Source organism: Triturus cristatus, chromosome 6, assembly GCF_964204655.1.
Source record: "Triturus cristatus chromosome 6, aTriCri1.1, whole genome shotgun sequence".
NCBI classification, from domain to species: domain Eukaryota; kingdom Metazoa; phylum Chordata; class Amphibia; order Caudata; family Salamandridae; genus Triturus; species Triturus cristatus.
Window position 1 is genome coordinate 54822036 of NC_140589.1, and position 22691 is coordinate 54844726.

General features: G+C 47.6%; 1 protein-coding gene across 1 annotated transcript in view; it reads right to left on the minus strand.

Moving 5' to 3' along the window:
• DNAH8 (dynein axonemal heavy chain 8) overlaps nucleotides 1-22691 on the minus strand; it is a 13985216-nt gene that overhangs the window by 4419435 nt on the left and 9543090 nt on the right. Inside the window, exon 64 of the mRNA XM_085610239.1 lies at nucleotides 1426-1590. Within this exon, the coding sequence (XP_085466365.1) occupies nucleotides 1426-1590 (165 nt within the window). The remainder of the gene's footprint in view (nucleotides 1-1425; nucleotides 1591-22691) is intronic.

The window sequence follows — 22691 nt, forward strand, 5'->3', positions numbered from 1 at the left end:
GAGGGAAGGGCTCGCCTGGGCAGGCTGTGTTGCAGCCAGTCACCGCGTGTTATTATTACAGCCAAGCAGAGATTTGCATCACAGCCGTGCTATGGGACAGATGCACGCGAATTCTCAGAATTAACAAGTGAAAGGGACAGACTGTTCGAAAGCCAGGGAATGTGTGTTGCTCTAACTAAAGTGCACCTATAAAGAGTGCACTTCTCGGAAAGTCTGCAGTGCATACAATGAGACGGTGTCAGCACTTGTCAGGAGATCAGCTTTACTGCATGAGAGAATCAGCACTTCTCACTGGGGCTGTTGTAATATTATTAGTAAATGCCTGCATTTCCCAGAAGGGCTGTTGTGCCGTAAATTGCATTACACTCCCTATGCTTTTTATAATTATCATGACAAGAACTTCTCTTTGGTACTGACTTTTAAAAGGAGAATACCAAAACCTCTTAATAGTGCTGCTATATTGAGTGACCATTGAGTATGAGCTCACCTCTTGCCCACCTGTTCAGGTGTGTGATGTACAGGTAAGGTGTGCACACGGCCTCTTTTGGAACCTTTCTCAAACCACATGTGAAGTTTAGTAAGCCTGCCTTACCTGGTCTTCAGAAGTATCAGGACTGGGTTGGGAAGGAGTGGCTGCTATGACCCATCATATATCCTTAATCCTCAATAAAAAGTCCTTGAAGCGTTGCTGTGCTCAGTTTGAAACTCAAACAACCATTTGCAATGCAATAGGTCTCGCATTTACATGGGTTTAAGCTATTGGCATTGTAAATGACAATGCCTTTTATTTATGTTTTAAAAAACAAAACAAAAATAATAGGCATTGTCATTTACAATGCCAATAGCTTAAACTCGCGTGAATGCGAGACCTATTGCATTGTAAATGCTTGTTATGTCTGGGGTGTAGCCTAAAGTCCGCCAGTGCAAGTAGAGTGTTAAAGTGATCCATATCTTTGAAAATATGGTGCAGTTCTGCTCTCTCCCTTTAACGCAACGCAGCATCCTGACTTTCCTTTCTGCACTGCATTGTTGGAAACCTTCGTAAATCCTGACCCTAATGTGTTAGAGAGTATTAAACATCCAATTTTACTGTGAAACCTGTTTTTACCAATTTGTAAGAAAAGAGCTTTAACTCTTCGACCATGTGGTTTAACTGTGTAAAATATGCCTTCATTTACTTTGTATGACATTAACAGGTAGCATTTACATTATTTTATCTTTAAAGAACAGTTAATCACATTGAATTAACCCAGCTTCCTCTCCTCTTACTCGTTGGCTTAATGCTTTTCTTACCATAGACAGTGCTCAGCTGCCGATTGGCTAGGTTTGCGTTATGAAAATACCATATATATTCATACACATACATTTGATTTTGGTGCTAGATAGATATAGAGTCAGTCACAAGTAAAAATTGTAATAACTTACTGGAGAAAAACAGAGGAGGACATGCAGGTTCTTCCTGGCCCGTGAAATAAAATAATCATAAAGGTTATCATAGGTTGGAGGATGACGAGGCAACTCTTTCTTCATTACAGGTATTAATCCCTGGGTGATCTCGTCCAGCTCATCACGAGCAAATAAATTTGAAACCTGTGATGAAAAAGGATCATGTGAAAATAGCAAATTTTCTTGAAACATCTTTTACAATTAGGTTATGCCTTAAGTAGCTATAAGAAATAAACATAAAATGAAAACAAACTCTATACACAAAGCTTGAGCTTTTCTGCAAATCCAGTATTAGAAGGACCATGTGGTAAAATTCTTAAATATGTGCTGACCATATTTCACAAGACGCACAGTTGATGGACGGAATGCAGAACAAATAAAAACAATCCCCCCAGTCAAGAGATCTGAGTTAAATCCATCATTCTTTTGCTCACCATGCCACCCCAGTTTAGACCTGGCTATATGGAAATCAGTTTTCACCCTGTGCCTCATGGGAACAGTCCAGCCCGAACTGCCAAGCCAGGTCCTCCCTGGACCGAACACAAGCTTCCTAGGACCGGTTTCGGGGTTTCACCGGTCCTAGGATGCTTGTTTCCAGTCCAGGGAGGACCTGGCCTGGCAGTTCGGGCCAGACTGTTCCCATGAGGCACAGGGTCAAGACTGATTTGCATATGGCTGGATTCAAAGTGGAATAGCATGGTGAGCAAAACGACGATGGATTTAGTCCCATATCTCTGTACTGGGGTGAATATATAACATTGTTCAACATTCTGTCCACATAGACAAGCTAGAAATGATCTAGAAGATGCTAGGATTATTTGCTGAAAATCCACGTTTTTAGATTCTTCCTGAATTCCAATAAATTTGTCTTAAGTTTTAGTTCTGTCAGGAGTTCCACAGCCTCGATGTGCATTAAATAAATTCTCTCCCACCCCAGTTAGTTTTCTTAAATCTGGGTATTACAAGATTTTCACTTGTGGATGAGTGCAGGGAGTGTGCTGTGATATAGCGTTGAAAACGCTGTATCAGATAGTCAGGGCCAACAACTTGTTGTGCCCTGAAGGCAATGCAGAGTGCCTTAAACTGAATGCGTTTACCTATGAAGAGCCAATGTAATTGGATCAATACTTGAGATGTAGATTTATGTTTCAGAATGCCTAGCAATAACCGTGCTGCTGCATTCTGCAACATTTGTAATTTATGTAACGAGCGCTTTTGAATAGTAATAAAAAAGTGCTCACAATAATCTACTTTGGAGGAGGAGTCCGTACTACTACCCTCTGCAGGATCAATGGAATGAAAGGCAGCAAATTCCTTAGAGTTTTCAAAATGAAAAAGCATGAGGAAGTGATGTGATTTGTTTGTCCTTCAAAGGATAACTTGATGTCAATAATTACTCCAAGGTTGTTTGCTTTACCACTAGGGGTCGGCAGAATCCCCAGCCACCAGTTGTTCAACCAAAAAGAGGGATTGTAACCGAAAACAACAGGACCTCAGTCTTTGAGGAGTTTCATTTCAAGCAGCTGCTGCTCATCCACTTCCCGATGTGAAGCATGCAGTCATACAACTGGGCTACCATGGCTCTGGGATTATCAGGGACAGATACAACAATCTGCGTGTCATTCGCATACGAAACCAGAGAGAAGCCAAATGAACTGATTAAAGCTGCAAGTAGGGTAATGTAGAGATTAAATAGATTGGGGCTCAAGGAGGAGCCCCGAGGGACCCCACAGGGCAATGAGCAGGATGGTGAGGTAAAGTCACTGAGAGAGAATGTCTGGATGCGGTCAGCCAGGAAAGAGGTGATAAACTTAAGTGCATTGTCTTTGATCCCAATTGATTCTATGCGATCAATTAAAAGAGTGTGGTTAACCTTATCAAATGCGGCTGAAGGATCCAAGGGGATCAGGGCCGTGTTTCCCCCATTATCTATCATCTGTCTGATTTCTTTCGTAGCTGTGATCAACCCCAGCTCGGTACTAAGGTGACTGCGAAATCCGAACTGTGTAAAATCAAGACTCTTGGGGCCCGATTCACAGAATTAACTTAAGACAAAATCCTAAACTTACTAATGTTGGTATTCACAGAATGCACTTACTACTTTTGGTATTCACAGAATGGATTTACGACTACTAACTTTACATCCGCACTCGGGCTGGAGATTCCGACCCGGAGGCGGAGATTCTGGCCCGGAGGTGGGACTTCCGGCCCGGAGGTGGGGATTCCGGCCTGGAGGTGGGTATTCCGGCCCGGAGGTGGGTATTCCGGCCGGTGACGGAGATTTAGCCATGGCCGAAATATCCACGTCCGGGCCGAAATCCCCACCTCCGGGCCGGAATCTCCACCTCTGGGCCGGAATCTCCGCCTCCGGGCCGGAATCTCCGGCCCGAGTCCGGACGTAAAGTTGGTAGTCGTAAATCCATTCTGTGAATACCAAAAGTAGTAAGTGCATTCTGTGAATACCAAAAGTATTAAGTTTAGGATTTTGTCTTGTTAGTTCTGTGAATCAGGCCCACAGTTTCGTCTAGAAAGATGGTCAGTTCCTTGTTGACGATTTTTTCGACCAATTTGGCAGGAAATGGTAGTCGAGTGATTGGTCGATAGTGTTGGGGTCACCAGTGTCTAAGTTGGTCTTTTTTAATAATGGAAGAATAGACCCTATCTTCCAGTCAATAAACCCTTTTTATTGAAACGCCCGTCTCTCTATTTCAGTGCAACTCTGTCGAAACGAAGCATGCACGATTGACTGTGTGAAACTGTTATCTATTGTTTCCACGGTTCTGAGATTGTTCCAACTCTAAGGGAAACAAAGTTGTCATGTTTATGCGGTTGTCAGAAACTAATCCCGTCTTGTATATTCGAGAAGTTTCTAGTGACCTCTGAGTTAGCTGGCACACACAAGTAATTCAGTTTGATGTACTCGATAGAGACATACTGACCTCAGTCCTATGTCAAATCTATAGTGTATATTATTCCAATGCGCAGAGCCTATCAGGGATATAGGAACTACACTAAATGGCGCCCAACATTTGGTAAGGCACTAATTTAACGCAAGATACTGGAGTAACTCAGTCGTGCTTTTCTCAGAGACGCCTACTCATAATACTCCACAAGACGTCTGGAGTGGCTAGGGATAATATCCGCCATAGTTTAGTAGGATGAAAATCCTATGTATTAGCTGTTTGGTTTGTTCAACGTTGAAGGATACAGTGTTCCAAAATATTGTGCACCTTATCTTTGTTCCCTTGAAACTTGCTCTGAAACTTTCATTAAACAATCACCGAAAACGGCACAAACACCGATACTGGTTGAGCTGTGGCTGACCATGTCACAGCAGCTTTTAATCGTACAGGTTTTCAAGAAACCAACGAGGATGCTATAATCATCCATCCAAATTTAAGGAGAGCCATCACTCTAAAACTTATAAAACATGGCCTAACCCCAAGAGGTGGTAGAGCAGTTTTTGTGATAGCGGCACATGAATCTCACCAGACAGAGGTATTCTATTCATGGATAGTATTTCCAGAATCAAATCCAGTAACACACTTGTTTCACTTCTACAAAGATGATGCACCTGAGGAATATATTCCTTTTGAGGATATTGAAATTCCACTCACATACCAGGAGCATGACCTCTGGTTTGAAGGCGCCCTAAAACATTACAATCACATTACCAGGCTCGGTCCACTAGGTAGACTAGGAGCAACATGGCCGATTTTAGCCGGCTACACACCTGACCCTGACATTGAATCAATGGTGGACGAGGAATTACTTAATAACATACAAATACTAATAGAAATATACAATTAAACCACAACTGTCTGAAAGTCCTGATAAGGTCTTTCCTAAAAACACTCCTACCTCTTCTAAAAAGAAGTGGGAAAATAGCAAACAGCATTCCAAAGAGAAGCGTTCTCAATCCCGAGGTAGGTCTCCTCAAAAGGAACCCTCTGAAAGGAGGTACAACCTCAGGAATAGGGATAATTTGGGAAAACCTGAAGGATATCAAGATACTGATACACGTTCCTCTCGTACCTTTCAGATATCATCACAGTCATCAGAAAGAAGAGGACGGTCAGAGAACAAGAAGAACGCGTGAAGTCCAAAGACAATTAACATGTTCAGAAAAACAAACAAAAACCTAAATTCTCCAAGAAGAATGTAGCAGGTCTTAAGATCAGACATGCCGAGGATTCTGAGAACGCAACTCAAGAACGGAGAATGAGCTCAGACAATGTTGGACAGTGCAGCAGAAGTTACAGTAGCTCACCAGAACCTGAAGAGGGTTCTGGAAGACAGTGGACATGAATGAGGATGTTCAAGTTGAAACTGCAGACACCAGGGTTAGTTCTCCGTATAGGTTATATGAAAAAACACTCTGGATGGAGGGAGACATACCAAGAAAAGTGAAAGCACTCTTTTGGGAGCATCTTTTAAGGGGTTATGATATACTTCTAGCAGAACGAGACTGGCCACCAGAATTTGTCAGGAGGTGCCCACATGGCGAAGACATCATTATGCCAGCCTTCTCCAACGATGTTCCAATCCATTTAAAATATACTTATGCCAGGAAATGGGCAGTGGCCCAAGCCCCAGCACTATACAAGAATCATGTAGGATGGGATGAGGACTCACCTCACCACAAAATCCAGTTAAAAAATCAACCAACTGCACAATCGCAGTACCCAGTTAAGCAGGAAGCTAAAAAACAAGTCAGGGAGATCTTAGATCAACTTGAATACCAAGGGGTGATTGAAACAGGCACCTCATCAATAAACAATCGTTTGTTTCCTGTTTACAAACCAGACAATACATATCGTCTAGTTTTGGATTACAGACACCTAAACTCATGTTGTAAAACATTTGCAGTGCAAAATGCACACAGTACAGCATTAATCAATAACATTGTGCGTAAAAAGTACAAAACCACATTAGACATTTCAAATGGTTTCTTTTGTCAAAATATTGCACCTGAAAGTAGATATTTGACCGCTTTCTCAATAATGGGGACCCAGGGTCAATTTTATTGACTCCCACAGGGGTTCAAGAACAGCCCGGGGTTAATCTCAGCAAGATTGGATTTGGATTTGGTTTTGGAAAGCGCGTGGCTACCCGAGGGCGTCCCAGCGCTATAGTGTCAGCTAGAAATGATCCTAGGACGGAGTTATCGGGGGAAGAGCCAGGTCTTCAGAAGCCTGCGGAAGGGCAGCAGGTTGGTTTCTTCACGGATGCTGATGGGGAGACTGTTCCAGAGCTTTGGGGCATTGTAGGCGAAACGGCCCCCACCCGTACGTGCTCTTTTTATTCTGGGTATGCTGTCCAATGAGAGGGAGTCCGATCTTAGCTGTCTGGTGGAGGTGTGGGGTTTGATAAGGGGTTTGAGAATAGGGGGGCCTTTACCCTGGAGGATTTTATGAGAGATACACAGGGCTTTAAAGCTGATGCGCTCCTGAATGGGGAGCCAGTGCAGAGCCTTTAGAGAAGGTTTGGCAGAACATCTGTATTTCGTCCCCCGTGAGGAGTCTTGCTGCCGCGTTCTGCACGTGCTGGAGTTTGTTGATCACAATTGCTGGGGCGCCCATGTATAGGACGTTCCCGTAATCAAGTCTGGATATGATAAGGCCTTGGATGAGAATTTTTCTGGACTGGGGGGGAATCAGGGGGAGGATCTTCCGGGCTGATCGTAAGAGGCCAAAGCATGTACCGGCTGTCTTTCTCGCTTGGGTTCTAAAGCTGAGGTCTTGGTCAAGCCATATGCCTAGGCTCTTGATTTCGTTTTTTGGTGTAGGGGGAACACCCATGCTGGGCGGCCAAGCGAGCGACTTGGGGAGTTTGTCGTGGTTGCCTAGGAGCATAATCTCCGACTTCTCGCCGTTGAGTTTAAGGCGGGAGTCTACCATCCATTTGGAAATGCTCTGCAGGCAGGAGACCAGATTCTCCATGGACTGGTCAGCCTGATTGATGGAGACGACTAGTTGGGTGTCGTCAGCGTACATGACCACCTTTATGCCAAATGGTGAGACTATGTCGTCAAGAGGGGCCATGTATACATTAAAAAGGGTGGGGCTCAGGGAGGATCCCTGTGGGACCCCACACTGAAGGGGAAGGGCGTTGGAGCGACCGTGGGTATCGGTCACTTGGAAGGTCCTGTGCTCTAGGAACGATTTTAACCAAGCTAGAGCGGTCCCAGTGATTCCGCTATTGTGCAAACGGTGGAGGAGGACGGTGTGGTCCACCGTGTCAAAGGCGGCGCTCAGGTCCAGGAGGATCACTGCCACTGATCCCCCGGCGTCCAAGATGGATCTCGTCTCTTCTGTCACGGCCAGGAGGGCGGTGTCAGTCCCTTGTCCAGGCCTAAACCCTGTCTGGGATTGTCGGAGGAGGTTGTGGGTTTCTAGGAAGGTGGAAAGTTGTTCATTCACAATTTTTTCTGCCGTTTTGCTGAAGCCTGGGAGAAGGGAGATTGGTCTAAAGTTGGAGGGATCCGTAGGGTCCAGATGGGGTTTTTTGAGGAGGGCGCGTACCATCGCGTTTTTCCAGTTGGTAGGAACTATCCCTTGGGAGAGGGAGGCGTTGATCAGCTTAGTGAGGACAGGGGATATAATGTGGGCGACTAGTTTCAATTTGCCCATGGGCGCTGGGTCTGCTGGTGACCCGCTCTTCACTTGGGTCAGGGTGGCCGTCATCCTCTCAATAGAGATGGGGGAGAAGACGTCCAGGCGGGGGACGTCTGGGACAGTTGACTGGGCTGGTGAATCTAGCCGGGGGGAAATGAGGGGGGAAGGTTTTTAGGATTTTTAGAATTTTGGAAGAGAAGAACTCGGCGAGTTTGGTGCATCTCGTGCCGGTGGGGTCTGCGATGGGCTGAGGTTCGGGGATTTTCATGAGTGACCGTACGATGCGATAGGTCTCTTTAGAGGAGTTGGCAGCTGCAAGGATTTTGTTTTCGAAGTAAGCGGCTTGTGTGTTTTTAACACAGGTTTTGTACTGTTTCATGGTTGATTTATGTTTTTCTCTGCTGCTGGGGGCCCAGTCTTTTCTCCAGAGGCGTTCTTGTTTTTTGCATTGTTTTCGTAGTTCGCGCAATTCTGGAGTGAACCAGGGTGATTTGAAAGATCCCCTTTTGCTAGGTAGGTATTTGTGTGGGAGGATTGAGTCTAGGGATGTTTCTATCCATGAACGAATTTGGATGTCCGCCAGAGAGGGGTCTGGGTCCAGCATAGGAGTGGAAGCTGTCAGCAGGTTGCTCCAGACAGCCGTGTCTAGCTTGTGCCACGGGCGCGAGGGGGCCTGAGGCGGGGGGCTGTGTGTGGTTTTGGTGATAAACGGATAGTTTAGACGAATCAGGTGGTGATCAGAACAGGGAATGGGTAGGGGAGTCGTTGTGGAGAGTTCCAGGATATTGGAGAAGATTGGGTCCAGGAGATGGCCCTTGTTATGGGTGGGGTGATGATTTTTCAGGGAGAGGCTGAGTGCGGCTAGGTCTTCTTTAAGATCTACCGCTGCTTTGTTCACTGGATCATCGAAATGCATATTAAGATCTCCAAGCACGGTGAAGTTGGAGGAGAGGCATGCTAATGAGGTAACTGTATCCGTTAGGGAGTTGGGGAATTGTCCCAGAGAGCCCGGGGGACGATAGACAAGCAGTCCTGAGAAGGTTTTCTCCGGGGAGAGGTGAATGGAGAAGTGGATGTTTTCACATTCAAAGATTGGGCTGTCCAAGATCTGGCATGAGATGGGTGCTTTGGTGATGATTGCTATGCCGCCTCCTGGCCCTGATGGTCTATCATGATATTTGATATGGTAGCCCGGAGGTAGAGCTTGGACTATGTCTGGGTCGGAGGCTGGGTTGGTCCAGGTTTCCGTGAGGAACAGTACCTCGATGTCATTGTCCAGTATGAGAAGGTTAATCTCGGTCCTGTGTTTTGGAAGGGATCTGCAGTTGAGCAGGGCCATTTTAGTTGTGCGAGGTTTGGGAGTATGAGCAATGTCTGCATATGCGTTGACTCTGCTGGGGTGTTATTGAGTGGAGACAATGGTCAGGGGTACTAGTCCTGAGTTGCCGCAGATCATATGCAGAGTATGTGATGGGTGATGGGATCGGGGGTGCAGGGGGGCTGGGCCCGTGGCCCGTTCTGGCACGGACGGGCGCAGACGGGCTTGCCTTTGGCGCGCTGGCGGCGCGCCCGCTGCGCGTCCGGGGGAGGCACATTTTGTGCAGGGGAGGGGGGCGTGGCCTAGGCAGTGGCGTGACCTGATTGGTTCTCTAACCCGAAGCAGCGCTTCAATCGGCTGTGCGGGGAGAACTGGACTGGTTGGCGTGGGGGGAGTGCCTAGGGGAAGGTGCAGTGTACAAGTAAAATCAATTTCAACAATTCAATTAATTTTAAAAAAAGCGCGTTTCCTCCCGGCTGATCGCCTCAGGAGTGTCGTTTCTGGCTAATGCGGGCTATCGCGTTCAGCGCGTCTTATATAGCAGAGTGAGGGGGCGTGGCCTCGTTTCCGAGGAAATGGCGGCAAGTTTGGTTCTCTAACCCGAAGCAGCGCTTCAATCGGCTGCGCGGGGAGAACTGGACTGGTTGGCGAGGGGGGAGTGCCCAGGGGAAGTTGCAGTACACAAGTAAAATCAATTTCGACAATTCAATTAATTTAAAAAAAAGCGCGTTTCCTCCCGGCTGATCGCCTCAGGAGTGTCGTTTCTGGCTAATGCGGGCTATCGCGTTCAGCGCGTCTTATATAGCAGAGTGAGGGGACGTGGCCTCGTTTCCGAGGAAATGGCGGCAAGTTTGGTTCTCTAACCCGAAGCAGCGCTTCAATCGGCTGCGCGGGGAGAACTGGACTGGTTGGCGAGGGGGGTGTGCCCAGGGGAAGGTGCAGTACACAAGTAAAATCAATTTCAACAATTCAATTAATTTTAAAAAGAAGGGCGTTTCCTCCCGGCTGATCGCCTCAGGAGTGTCGTTTCTGGCTAATCGAGTAATAGAGTTACTACAAATTTATGATGAAGAGGCATTGTCATATGTCGATGATATATATCTGACAGACTATGACCTGGACAGACACTTGAACAGGGTGAACAGCATTATATTGGGCTTCGCCTCTGAGGGTTACAAATTCAACTTTAAAGTGTCCAGAATTGCCCATCTCAACGTCCTTTTCCTAGGATATGAACTTTCAAGTGAAGGCAAAAGTCTGGCAGCCAACTTTTTAGAAAAGTGTGCGCTGCTCCAACCTCCAAAAAGGCTGAAGAACTTACAGTGGATTCTAGGTTTCCTGAATTTTGGAAGAACATACATTCTAAACTACGCAGAGAGGGTTAAACCTCTTTACGAATTAATCAATCCTGATTTCAAAGCCACAACTTGGACACAAGAACACACAGAAATTCTGCGTTCACATCAAACAGACATGATAGCAACTAAACACTTGCAAACACGCGTAAATGTACGCAACTTAGTGATCCGAATCATTTCGAGTCAATGCGGATTCACCTACTTAACTTTTAACAAAGGTGAAAAAGTACCAATTGCATACAAATCACATTTGTATACGCAAGCAGAAATGAAATTCACTTCAACAGAAAAGATTCTGACAGCAGTTCAAACCACTGTAGCGAAAGAAAGAGCCCTAGCACTTGGGAAACGCATAATGGTCGTGACTCCTGTATCAGCCTTAGAGGCAGTAACTAAAGCTAGCATTCCGAATGCAAAAGCTTTACATGCGAGATGGATACAATTGGTTAATTCTCTTGCTGCAACTGATGTTGAATATGTTTTTTATCCTTATTTGAAAACACAAGCATTCCTGCAATACGAACATGAATGTCCTCTGTCTACTGAAATTCTCCCTCTTGATCAGTACGAATTTATAATTTATACTGACAGATCTGCACAACCCGCTACGGAGAGTAAACAAGCTTACAGTGCAGCATGCGCGATCGTTAAAGGTCGTATGCGCGATGGCAAATTCAGACCAATGGTCACAAAAACGCAATCTCTAGGAGATTGTACAGCTCAACGAGCTGCACTACAAGCATTCAAGATGGTACTTGAAAACACGGATTGCGAATTCCCCACACTCATAGTGTGCGATTCTTTTTACTGTGTTCAGTCTTACAATTAATATTTACAGAACTGGCTTCAAAATGGTTTGAAGGAGGCAAAAGGTGGCACAATCAAGCATAAAATGCTCTGGGAACAAGTAGTTCAGTTGCGAAACGGACTGTAAGACACTCACGTGATACACACGTTGAGTCATCAACGTCAGCTCGTTCACGTTGTAGGGAATTTATTGGCTGATGAAGCAGCAAAAGGGGCTGTGCAAACGGCTTCCGTAGCTGCAATCACTCGTTCAAAAACGAAAATAGACAGTGAAATAATGCTGGCTGTCAATGCTTCAAGCAAAGGCAGCGGTGCAGCATTACCTTAAAGGTTTCCACTCAAATACTCATATATAATTGATGTGAACAATGTTCCGTTTGCTCGAATCCCTGGAGTGGGGGATAGGGTAATACCCAACATGGAACATAGATTAGGACTATTCCTAGCAGCACATGAAGGGATCGCCTCTGCCCATGCAGGTGTTTCCGCCACAGTATCGTTATTAAAACAGAGATACTGCTGGCCAGGCATTAGGAAACAGACCAGGAATTATGTTTTGGAATGTGAAATATGCCAGAAGATGAAAGTCTCTACTGTGAAACGTCCAGCGCAGACGCCCCTGTTAATTTCGGATAAACCATTAGCATGTGTTTACCTGGACCACTGCGGTCCCTTACAAAGGGATGGTAACTATAAATTGTGAGAAAGTGGCTCTGTATATACTGTTCCCAAATAGGTACAGTGTGTACAAAGTCCACAGTCCCCAGAGGTTTGGAAGATGTTAAAGTTAGATATAACCCTACTCTCTAAAGTGGTAGTTTGGTCGAGCAGTAAGGCAGTATCAGAGGACAGTGTAAAGCATTTGTTGTACACACTCAGTCAGCAAATGGTCTCACACCCTCAATAACTGAACTCTAGGCCAAAGGGTTATATAAAAAATATATGGTTGTTTTATTTTAGAACCAACAATAGGTATTAAAATATACTTTCTCAGGATGAGATGCTTTAGTTAAATACTTTTGCAATATGCAATTGACATTTGTAGGTAATAGTTACAGGTTGTTGCAATAGGCAACACAATTTCAAACACAATAACACATTGAGCTCAATGGAAGTTTTAAGTTATTTGCAATAGATTACTTTCAGGATTACTTTTCTAACTCCAGGAATGGATCCTAGATTCAGTCCTGGGACAGTTCTTGGAAACAAGTGAGTAAAGTCGTCTTTGTTGCTGTTGTGATTTTTAGGCAATTTTTGCTATTTTAAAAGTTGACACTTAGAAGAAATTTCATAGAAAAACAGTCAATGATTCCCTATGGGAGAAAATTCAAGTTACGGGTACAGTATGTTCTCGTTACTTTTGTAATCCAGTGCTGGGCTCCTAGGCTCAGTACTTGGACCTCTATCTAAAACAGGTAAGTAATTTCGTTTTCACAGTTGGTACGATTTGCAAAAATCGACAATTAGAAGAAATTTCACAGAAACACAGTCAATGATTTCCTATGGAAGAAAATTGGGTTAATGGTAAGTTCGGTTGTGAGTACTTTTCAGGGTCAGTGCTGAGCACCAAGATCCAGCACTGGGATCTCTCCTAGTAGCAGGTCAGTATTTCCGTTTTCGTTACTCGGTTGATGTTAGGTGAATATTTTACGTTTTAGAAACTCCACACTTAGAAGAAATTTCAGAAGAAACTAGTCAATGTTACCCTATGGAGGAAAATTGGGTTATCGGCTTTTGGGTAAGTACTCGACTGGCAGAGTTAGGGTTCTGGGCACAGACTCAGGGGTCTCCTAGGGTCAGGTTGGTACAGTTGTTACACCCTCAGGAGCATTGGGGCGGCCGGGTGCAGAGTGAGTTAGGCCCAATGTTATCCTATGGGAGGCAGGGGGGCCTTGGTTGGTGGCTGCTGACAAGCAGGCCACGTGGCTGTGGGAGCTGGGCTCCTGGTCACTTGCTCAGGGCAAATGGGGAAGTAGGTAGGAGAAGAAGTTACACTGCCAGGGCCACTCGGGAGGCTAGGTGCAGGGTGCTTTTGAGCCTCAATGGTTTTCAATGGGAAAGCTCCAGGACGAACAAAGGCTGCAAGCTCAGGGACGAAGATTCTTCAGGTGCCACCACCACTTCGAGAGGTATGTTGGGTAGTTGGAGGATAGGTAGGTACCCAGGAGTCGGGCACAGGGTACAGGGGTGCCTTTTGGTGTCGGGAAATCTTACCCTCTGTTGATCGCGGTTGAGGGGGTCCCTGGTTCTGAGGCTGCAGGCGTCGTCAGTAGCATCGAGGTGAGTCCTTGGGTGCCGGATTCGGGGTCTCAGTCGCCGGGGGGACGTCCTCGGGGTCTTTGTTTACTCCAGCACAGGCCAGGCTTGGCAGGTGCAGAGTGTGCAGGGTTTGCGGTTCTGGGCTGATGCCAGGGGTTGGAAACTTGCTTTGAGCTGAGCCACTGCTCATGGGAGTCCCAGAGGCTCAGAGTCACAAGGTAGCCAGGTACTCCGGGGTTTGTGAGGTTGCTGGCCACAAGAGGTGCCGGGACTTAGCAGGAGCAGGTTCGAGGGTCGACAGGCCGGTAGGGCTGGGGCCAAAGCAGTTGGTGTCTTCCTCTTCTTAGCAGCTGCACGGCAGGTCTTCTTTCTTCTTGCTCTTCTTTGCTTTTTCGAAATCTGGAATCTAAGGAAGGAAGGTTCAGGGTGCCCCTAAATACTAGATTTAGGGGCGTTACAGGTAGGTAAAGGGCAGGGACCAATGGATCTCTGCCCTGGGGTGGGTACACCCCCTATCCTGCCACTCTCCTGTGGGTGGGGAGCAGTAGCCTAGTCCTGATTGGGCAGGGCTTCCCATCTTCAAGATGGCGAGAGCCCGGAGATGTGCTTCACCTCGCTTCCTCCACCTGAGGGGTGGGGTTGGCAGAGGCTGGCACATCCCCTGTCCTTACTTGGGGTTTCCGGACAGTCTTCCCGCCAGAGTGGGGGTCAGAACCGGTAGGGGCCAGTTGCTGAGTACAGCAAGTGACCTGGAGAAGGTCACAAAGGCGGCATGCCTTTGAAGCTTCCCCCTGCTCATCCTGGGGGAGGAGACCTAGCACCTCGCCCAGGATGTGCATTGTTGCAGGCCCAGGAGAGTGGGGGCTCTCCACCCAGGGGTCCAGAAACATGTCTGCTGTGTGGCAGCCTAGGCAGCCTTTCAGCCCAGATGTGGATTGTAGGTTAGGTTTCAGTGGGCATCTCTAAGATGCTCTCTGTAGTGCTTTGTACATTAAATCCCACACTGGCATCAGTGCAGTTTTAATGTGCTGAGAAGTTTGATACCAAACTTCTCAGTCTTCAGTGTTTCAATTATGGTGCTGTGGAGTTCGTGTTTGACGAGCTCTCAGCAGCATATACTCTTAAATGGCAGCACTGCACTTACAGTGCCCAGGAATGGACCTGGGTACTGTAGGGGCACAGGGCTCATGCTCTTGTGCCCACACCACTGGCATAGGGCACCCAGCTAGAGGGGTGGCTGATGGATGCCAGGGCAGTGTAGGTTGTGGGTATGGCACACAGGGATGTGTGCCATGTCGACTCTTTGTTTTGTCTTGTACCCAGACACTCAGCCTGCAAGGGCAAAGTGTTTGTGTTAGGGTACAGGGCATCTAAGGGTGGCACAATAAGTGCTGCAGCCCTTAGAGGCCTTCCCTGGTCACAAGGACCTGGGTACCTAGGGTACCATTTACCAGGGGCTGACATGTGGCCGGTGTTTGCCAATTTGGGTTTTAGGTTTTAGGGAAGAAACATAGGCCCTGGGCACCTGATTGGCAGGAGTCCAGGGCACACTCAGTCAAAGTCCATTCAGCAATTCAGCAAAAAGTGGCGGCATACCATGCAAGAAAGATGGCACTTTCTCACACAACTCCCCCCCAAAATGAAAGGTGATGAGACTAACCTTGCCCTATGGAGTCTTCATTGTCTAAGTGAAAGAACCTGGAAAGTCCATCTGTCTTTGGCATGGGCAGTTCCTGGTCTGTGTTCCACTTCAAAGTCCATTCCCTGTAGGGAGATAGACCACCTTAGTAGTTTTGGTTTTTCCCCTTTCATCTGCATTAGCCATCTGAGAGGTCTGTGGTCAGTTTGAACCAGGAAGTGAGTACCAAACAAGTATGGCCTCAACTTCATCAGCGCCCAAACCACAGCAAAGGGCTCCCTCTCAATGGCACTCCAACACTGCTCTCTGAGGAGTAGCCTCCTGCTTATAAAAGCAACAGGTTGGTCTTGGCCTTCATTATTGGTCTGGGATAGGACCGCTCCTATCCCTAGCTCAGAGAGATCAGTCTGCACTATGAACTGTTTGGCATAATCTGGAGCTTTTAGAATTGGTGCTGAGCACATTGCTTCTTTCAAAAGCCTTTTGGCAACTAACTGTCCAGTTAACCTTCTTGGGCATCTTCTTGGAGGTGAGTTTTGTGAGGAGAGTCACAATGGACCCATATCCCTTCACAAACCTCCTGTAGTACCCAGTCAAGCCAAGGAATGCCCTGACTTGGGTCTGGTTTGTTGGAGCTATCCAGTCCAGGATGGCCTGGATCTTGGGTTGTAAGGGTTGTACCTGGTCCCACCTACAAGGTGGCCCAAGTATACCACAGTGCCCTGCCCTATCTGGCATTTGGATGCCTTGATAGTGAGGCCTGCATTTTGCAGAGCCTCTAAAGCCTTCCCAAGGTGGATCAGGTGATCCTGTCAGGTGGAGCTAAAGACAGCAATATCATCAAGATAAGCTGCACTAAAGGACTCCAGCCCAGCCAGGACATGGTTCACCAACCTCTGGAAGGTGGCAGGGACATTCTTTAAACTAAAAGGCATCACAGTAAACTGGTAATGCCCATCAGGTGTGGAGAATACTGTTTTCTCTTTTGCTCCTGGGGCCATGCCAATCTGCTAGTACCCTGCAGTTAAGTCAAAGGTACTGAGGAATTGGGGCTGCCCCCAATTTATCTATCAGTTCATCTGCTGTTGGAATAGGGTGAGCATCTGTCTTGGTGACAGAGTTGAGCCCTCTATAATCCACACAGAACCTCATCTCTCTCTTTCCACCCCGTTGATGAGGTTTGGGGACCAGAACCACAGGGCTAGCCCAGGGGCTCTCAGAGGGTTCAATGACCCCTAACTCCAGCATCTTGCTGACTTCAGCTTTGATCCTTTCCTTGACTTGGTCTGACTGGCGATAGATCTATCACCAACGTCCACATCATGGGTACACCAGTTTGTCAGACCAGGGGTCAGGGAACAGCATACTGTTGCAAGACTTCCTTGCATTCAGCCTGCTGTTGGGCAGAGAGGGTGTCTGAAAAAACTACACCATCCACTGACCCATCTTGTGAGCTGTAGGAGAGGAGGTCAGGGAGAGGTTCACTCTCTGCTTCCTGTTCCTCACCAGTCACCAGCAGCATGGTGATGTCAGCCCTTTCATTGTAGAGCTTAAGGCGGTTCACATGGATAACCCTTTTGGGTGTCCTGCTAGTGCCCAGGTCAACTAAATAGGTGACCTCACTCTTTCTCTCTAGGATAGGGTAAGGGCCACTCCATCTATCTTGGAGTGCCCTTGGTGCCACTAGCTCCAAAACCCACACCTGTTGCCCAGGTTGAAATTCAATAAGTGCAGCTTTTTGGTTTTACCAGTGCGTCTGAAGCTCCTGGCTGGCCTCAAGGTTTTTGGATGCTTTTTCCATGTACTCAGCCATTCTGGACCTTAGGCCAAGCACATAGTCCACTATGTCTTGTTTGGGCTCTTGAAGAGGCCTCTCCCAGCCCTCTTTTACAAGACAAAGTGGTCTCCTCACAGGATGACCAAACAGAAGTTCAAAGGGTGAGAAACCTACTCCCTTCTGTGGTACTTCTCTGTAAGCGAAAAGCAGGCATGGCAACAGGACATCCCATCTCCTTTTGAGTTTCTCAGGGAGACCCATGATCATGCCTTTTAATGTCTTGTTGAATCTCTCCACAAGGCCATTGGTTTGTGGATGGTAGGGTGTAGTAAACTTGTATTGCACTCCACACTCCTTCCACATGTATGTCGGGTAAGCAGACATGAAGTTGGAACCTCTGTCTGACACCACCTCCTTAGGAAACCCTACCCTGGTGAAGACAACCAGGAGGGCGTTGGCTACTGCAGGAGCTGTAGTAGTCCTAAGTGGAATTGCTTCAGGGTACCTAGTAGCATGATCCACTACTACTAGAATGAATTTGTTCCCTGAGGCTGTGGGAGGTTCAAGTGGACCCACAATGTCCACTCCTACCCTTTCAAAGGGCACCCCCACCACTGGTAGTAGAATTAGGGGGGCCTTTGGGTGGCCACCTGTCTTGCCACTGGCTTGACAGGTAACACAGGAGCTGACAAACCCCTTCACCTTTTGGTGCATCTGGGCCAGTAAAAGTGACTAACTAGCCTTTCCCAAGATTTGGATTGCCCCAGATGTCCAGCTAGGGGGATGTCATGAGCCAAAGTTAGGAGGAAATCCCTGTACTTCTGTGGCACTACCACCCTCCTGGTGGTTCCAGGAGTGGGGTTTCTTGCCTCAGCATACAGTAATCCCTCTTCCCAATAAGCTCTGTGGGTACCACTGACATCTCCCTTTGCTTCTGAAACAGCTTGCTGCCTCAGGCTTTCAAGAGTGGGACAGTCTCGCTGACCCTGGCATAGCTCTTCCCTAGAGGGTCCCCCTGGGCCCAAGAGTTCAACCTGGTAAGGGTCAAGTCCCATGGGCTCAGTTCCCTCAGGGGTATCCAAATCCTCTCCGTGTGGAGTGGGGTCTTGAGTGTTTTGCTGTACAGAAGCTGGTTCCCCAGTCTTCTGACCTTTTCTCTTCGTTGGTTGGGCCATTATTTCAGGCTCCAGACCTACTTTTTCACCTTTCCTCTTGCTTTGTGCTCTGGTTTGCACACACATCAATTCAGGGATGCCCAGCATGGCTGCATGGGCCTTCAGCTCAACTTCAGCCCAGGCTGAGGTTTCCAGATCATTTCCTAGCAGACATGCAGCTGGCAACTTTGGAGAGACCACTACCTGTTTCAGACCAGTAACCACCCCCAGCCTAATGTCACCATGGCCATGGGATGACTAGTGGTGACACTGTCAGAATTGGTGCCTGGGTAAGTTTTCCCAATCACATATTGCTCAGGGGAAACCAGTGTGTCCTTCACCATAGTGACACTGGCACTTGTATCCCTCAGAGCTTCTACCCTAGTCCCATTCACCCAGGGGTACTGCAAATATTTCTTTGAGTTGGGTGGCCACACAGCTACAGTGGCAAACTCTACTTCCCCCAGTGAGACGAGACTTGCCTCAGTTTGTTCCCAGATTTGCTCAGGGTACATTTCTGATCCCATCTGTATACTTGCTGCCCCAGGAGTAGCTGTACTGGGTGCCTTAGGGGCTTTGTTGTGGGGGCAAGATTTATCTACAGTTAGGTGTCCTGACCTCTTACATTTATTACACCAGGCCTTTAAGGGATCAAAGTTCTATAGGGTTGAGGCACATAGGGAGTAGTTTGGGTCCCACCCCCCTGAACAGGTTTTTGAGGCCCTATGGAAGACTCAGACTTTTTATCTTGAGGATTCTCACCACCTTTCCCCTGGAGAGGTTTTGTGACCACTTTCTTCTGGTCACCCCCAGTGGCTGTCCTTGTCACCATAGTCTTCACCCAGTGGTCTGCCTTCTTTCCCAGTTCTTGGGGAGAAATTAGACCTAGGTCTACCAAATGCTGATGAAACTTTCCGTTTGTACAATTACTTAATATATGTTCCTTCATGAACAAATTGTACAATCCAGTAAAATCATGCACACCATGTCAAGCTAACCAACCATCCAGTGTCTTTACTGAGAAGTCTACAAAGTCAATCCAGGACTGGGTCTTGGTTTTGTGAGCCCCCCTGAATCTAATTCTATACTCCTCAGTAGTGAATCCAAATCCCTCAATCAAAGTCTTCCTCATGAGGGCATAGGATCCTGCCTCTGGCCCAGAGAGGGTCAGAAGCCTGTCTCTGCAGTTACCAGAGAACAGTTCCCACAGGAGAGCCCCCCAGAGAGGTTTCTTTACTCTTCTTATTTCACAAGCCCTCTCAAAGGCTGTGAACCATTTGGTGATGTCATCACCTTCCTCAAATTTAGGGACAATCCCTTTTGGGATTTTAGGATCAGAAGTTTCCTCCCTATCCTTGTTTTTATTATAGCTGCCACCATTGATGGGTGCTCAACCCATCTCTCTCCTCTTCTTTTTCTAGAGCCAGGAGCCTGGACTCAAGATCCAATCTTTTGGCCAGCCTTGCTAAAAGGCTGTCCTCTTCACTGGTGGGTCCCCCAGTGATGTCTCTGGTACGTGGTTCACCTGTGTGAACTCTAGGTTCCCAGATGCTAATTCTTGGATTCAAGGGTATGGGCGCCCTTTCCTCCCTAGGGAATAGTGTGTGTGTGTGGGGGGGGGTTATTATCCTCCTCCTCTTCTTCCCTTTCCTCATCTGACTGGTCAACACCATGTTCAGATGGGTGATCCTTAGCATACTCAGCCAAGAGCTCCTGGAGCCCTAGTTTGGTTGGATGCAGGCCCATTGGTAAATTTTTAATTTTGCATAGGGACCTCAATTCCTTGAAAGACAAGTGTAAGTAAGGTGTGAGGTCGAGCTCCTCCACTAGGTCCATGTTATTATTTTCACTAATAGCTGGGTTTGTTTGAGTCATTCTAACCTGACAGTTCTAATACTCTACCCTGACTATAGTGACTTTTATTTTTTTTCTAATATTCTAATGGGACTTAAGCAAGGCCCTGACAAGACTTTTAGTATTTTGGAAAAGACCAATCAGAATTCTTAAGGCAATTTTAAGAGTTCTGACTTGTGATCAGATGGTAACCAAGTAGTCCAACAAATGCAAGTTTGTATCCCAATGTGAGAAAGTGGCTCTGTATATACTGTTCCCAAATAGATGAACAAGTTACTTACCTTCGGTAACGATGTATCTGTAAGAAACATTAGTTAGTTAGATTCCTCACCTTAGAATATCCCCAGGCGTCAGGCTGGATCCGGAAAGTTTTTTGTAGCAATACCCCTTGCGCGTCGCTAGGTGTCGTCTGCGGCTCCGCGTTCGTCGTTGGCGTCGTGCGCCGGAATAACATCGTCGGAGTACTTAGACGCCGCCCTCGCACGCTGACGTCAGTTCTTGTACATAGCTTTCCGCGCCAGGAACGCAGAGCCATGCAAGAGACCGACACTGGTGCCAAAAAATCTAGGGCCCTGAAAAGGATAGCCTTAACCCTAGATGTCAGTTCGCAGAACGGGGAGGCTGGGTGGGTCGGTGAGGAATCTAACGAACTAATGTTTCTTACAGATACATCGTTACCGAAGGTAAGTAAATTGTTCATCTGAAAGAAACACGTTAGTTAGATTCCTCACCTTAGAATAGATACCCCAGCAATACCAACCCCGGTGGTGGGTCTGCGAACCAAGATCACACCAGAAAGTCCTGGAGAACAGAATGGCCAAAGTGGCCATCTCTCCGGACTTGGCTGTCCAGGCAATAGTGCTTGGCGAACGTGTGCAGCGAAGCCCACGTTGCCGCCTGACAGATGTCCTGCAAGGGAACTCCCCGCCCCAGGGCAGTAGTAGCCGCTGTGGCCCGGGTGGAATGGGCTCGCAGCCCAACAGGAGGGTCCTTTTTTGCCAAGGAGTAACACATTTTAATACACAACACGACCCACCGAGAGATGGTCCGCTTGTGTACTGCTTTCCCCTTCTTAGCTCCTACGGATCCAACAAAAAGTTGGTCGTCCACCCGGAACTGTCTTGTGCGGTCCAAATAAAAGGACAGCGCCCGTTTTGGGTCCAGACGGTGGAGCCTTTCTTCATCTTTTGAAGGATGCGGAGGCGGAAAGAAGCTGGGCAACGTGACAGATTGCCCGATGTGAAAGGGGGTCACAAATTTAGGTAGAAAGGAAGGACGTGTCCTGAGGACAACCTTATCCGGATGAACCGAAAGAAAAGGAGGCTTAGATGATAAGGCCTGGAGCTCACTCACCCGCCTAGCGGAGGTGATAGCCACCAGGAAAGCAGTTTTCAAGGTCAGAAGACGAATGGGACAGTTATGAAGAGGCTCAAAAGGAGCGCATATCAGAAAAGTCAGAACAAGGTTCAAGTCCCACTGGGGCATTACGAAAGGGACAGGAGGAAACATGTGAGTAATGCCCTTGAGAAAACGGGAAACAACAGGGGACTTGAAAAGAGAAGGCTGATCAGGAAGCCGTAAGAAAGCAGAGATGGCAGAAAGGTAACCTTTCAAGGTGCCCAGAGCGGAGCCCTGCTGGGCCAAAGAGAGAAGGAAGAGAAGAACCTCAGAAAGAGGGGCGGAAAGGGGATCCACAGCCTTTGCTGTGCACCATGCCACAAATTTGTTCCACCGGCAGGCATATACCGTCTTAGTGGAGGGACGCCTGGCTGCCAGAATGACATCACAGACTTCAGGAGGCAAGTCAAATGGCACCAACTGTCGCCGCTCAATCTCCACGCATGGAGGTGGAGGCTGGACAGGTTCGGGTGGAGGACCGTCCCCTGCTGCTGCGACAGAAGGTCCTCCTGAAGAGGCAGTCGTATCGGGGGATCGATTGACATACTGAGAAGCTCGGGATACCAGTACCTTCATGCACAATCAGGAGTCACCAAGATGACTTGGGCCCAGTCACGCTTGATCTTCTTCAGCACTCTGGGCAGAAGTGGTATAGGTGGAAAGGCGTACAACAGACCGCAACTCCACTCGCGACGAAAAGCGTCTCCGAGCGAGTGCCGCCTTAGAAACTCCAATGCGCAGAACTGCTGACATTGCGCGTTCTCTTCTGTGGCGAATAAATCTAACCAAGGCTCTCCCCACTGCCGAAAGAGGCCTTGGGCCACGTCCGATTGTAGACGCTATTCGTGATCCATTATGCACCGGCGGCTGAGTTCGTCTGCTCTGGCGTTCAGAGAGCCCGCCAGATGTTGGACCACCAGGGTGATGCCCTGATGTTCCAGCCATGTCCAGAGGTGCAGAGCCTCTTGGCAAAGGGTCCACGACCCCACCTCGCCCTGTTTGTTGCAGTACCACATGGCGGTGGTGTTGTCCGTGAACACCTGCACTACACTTCCCCGGACAGA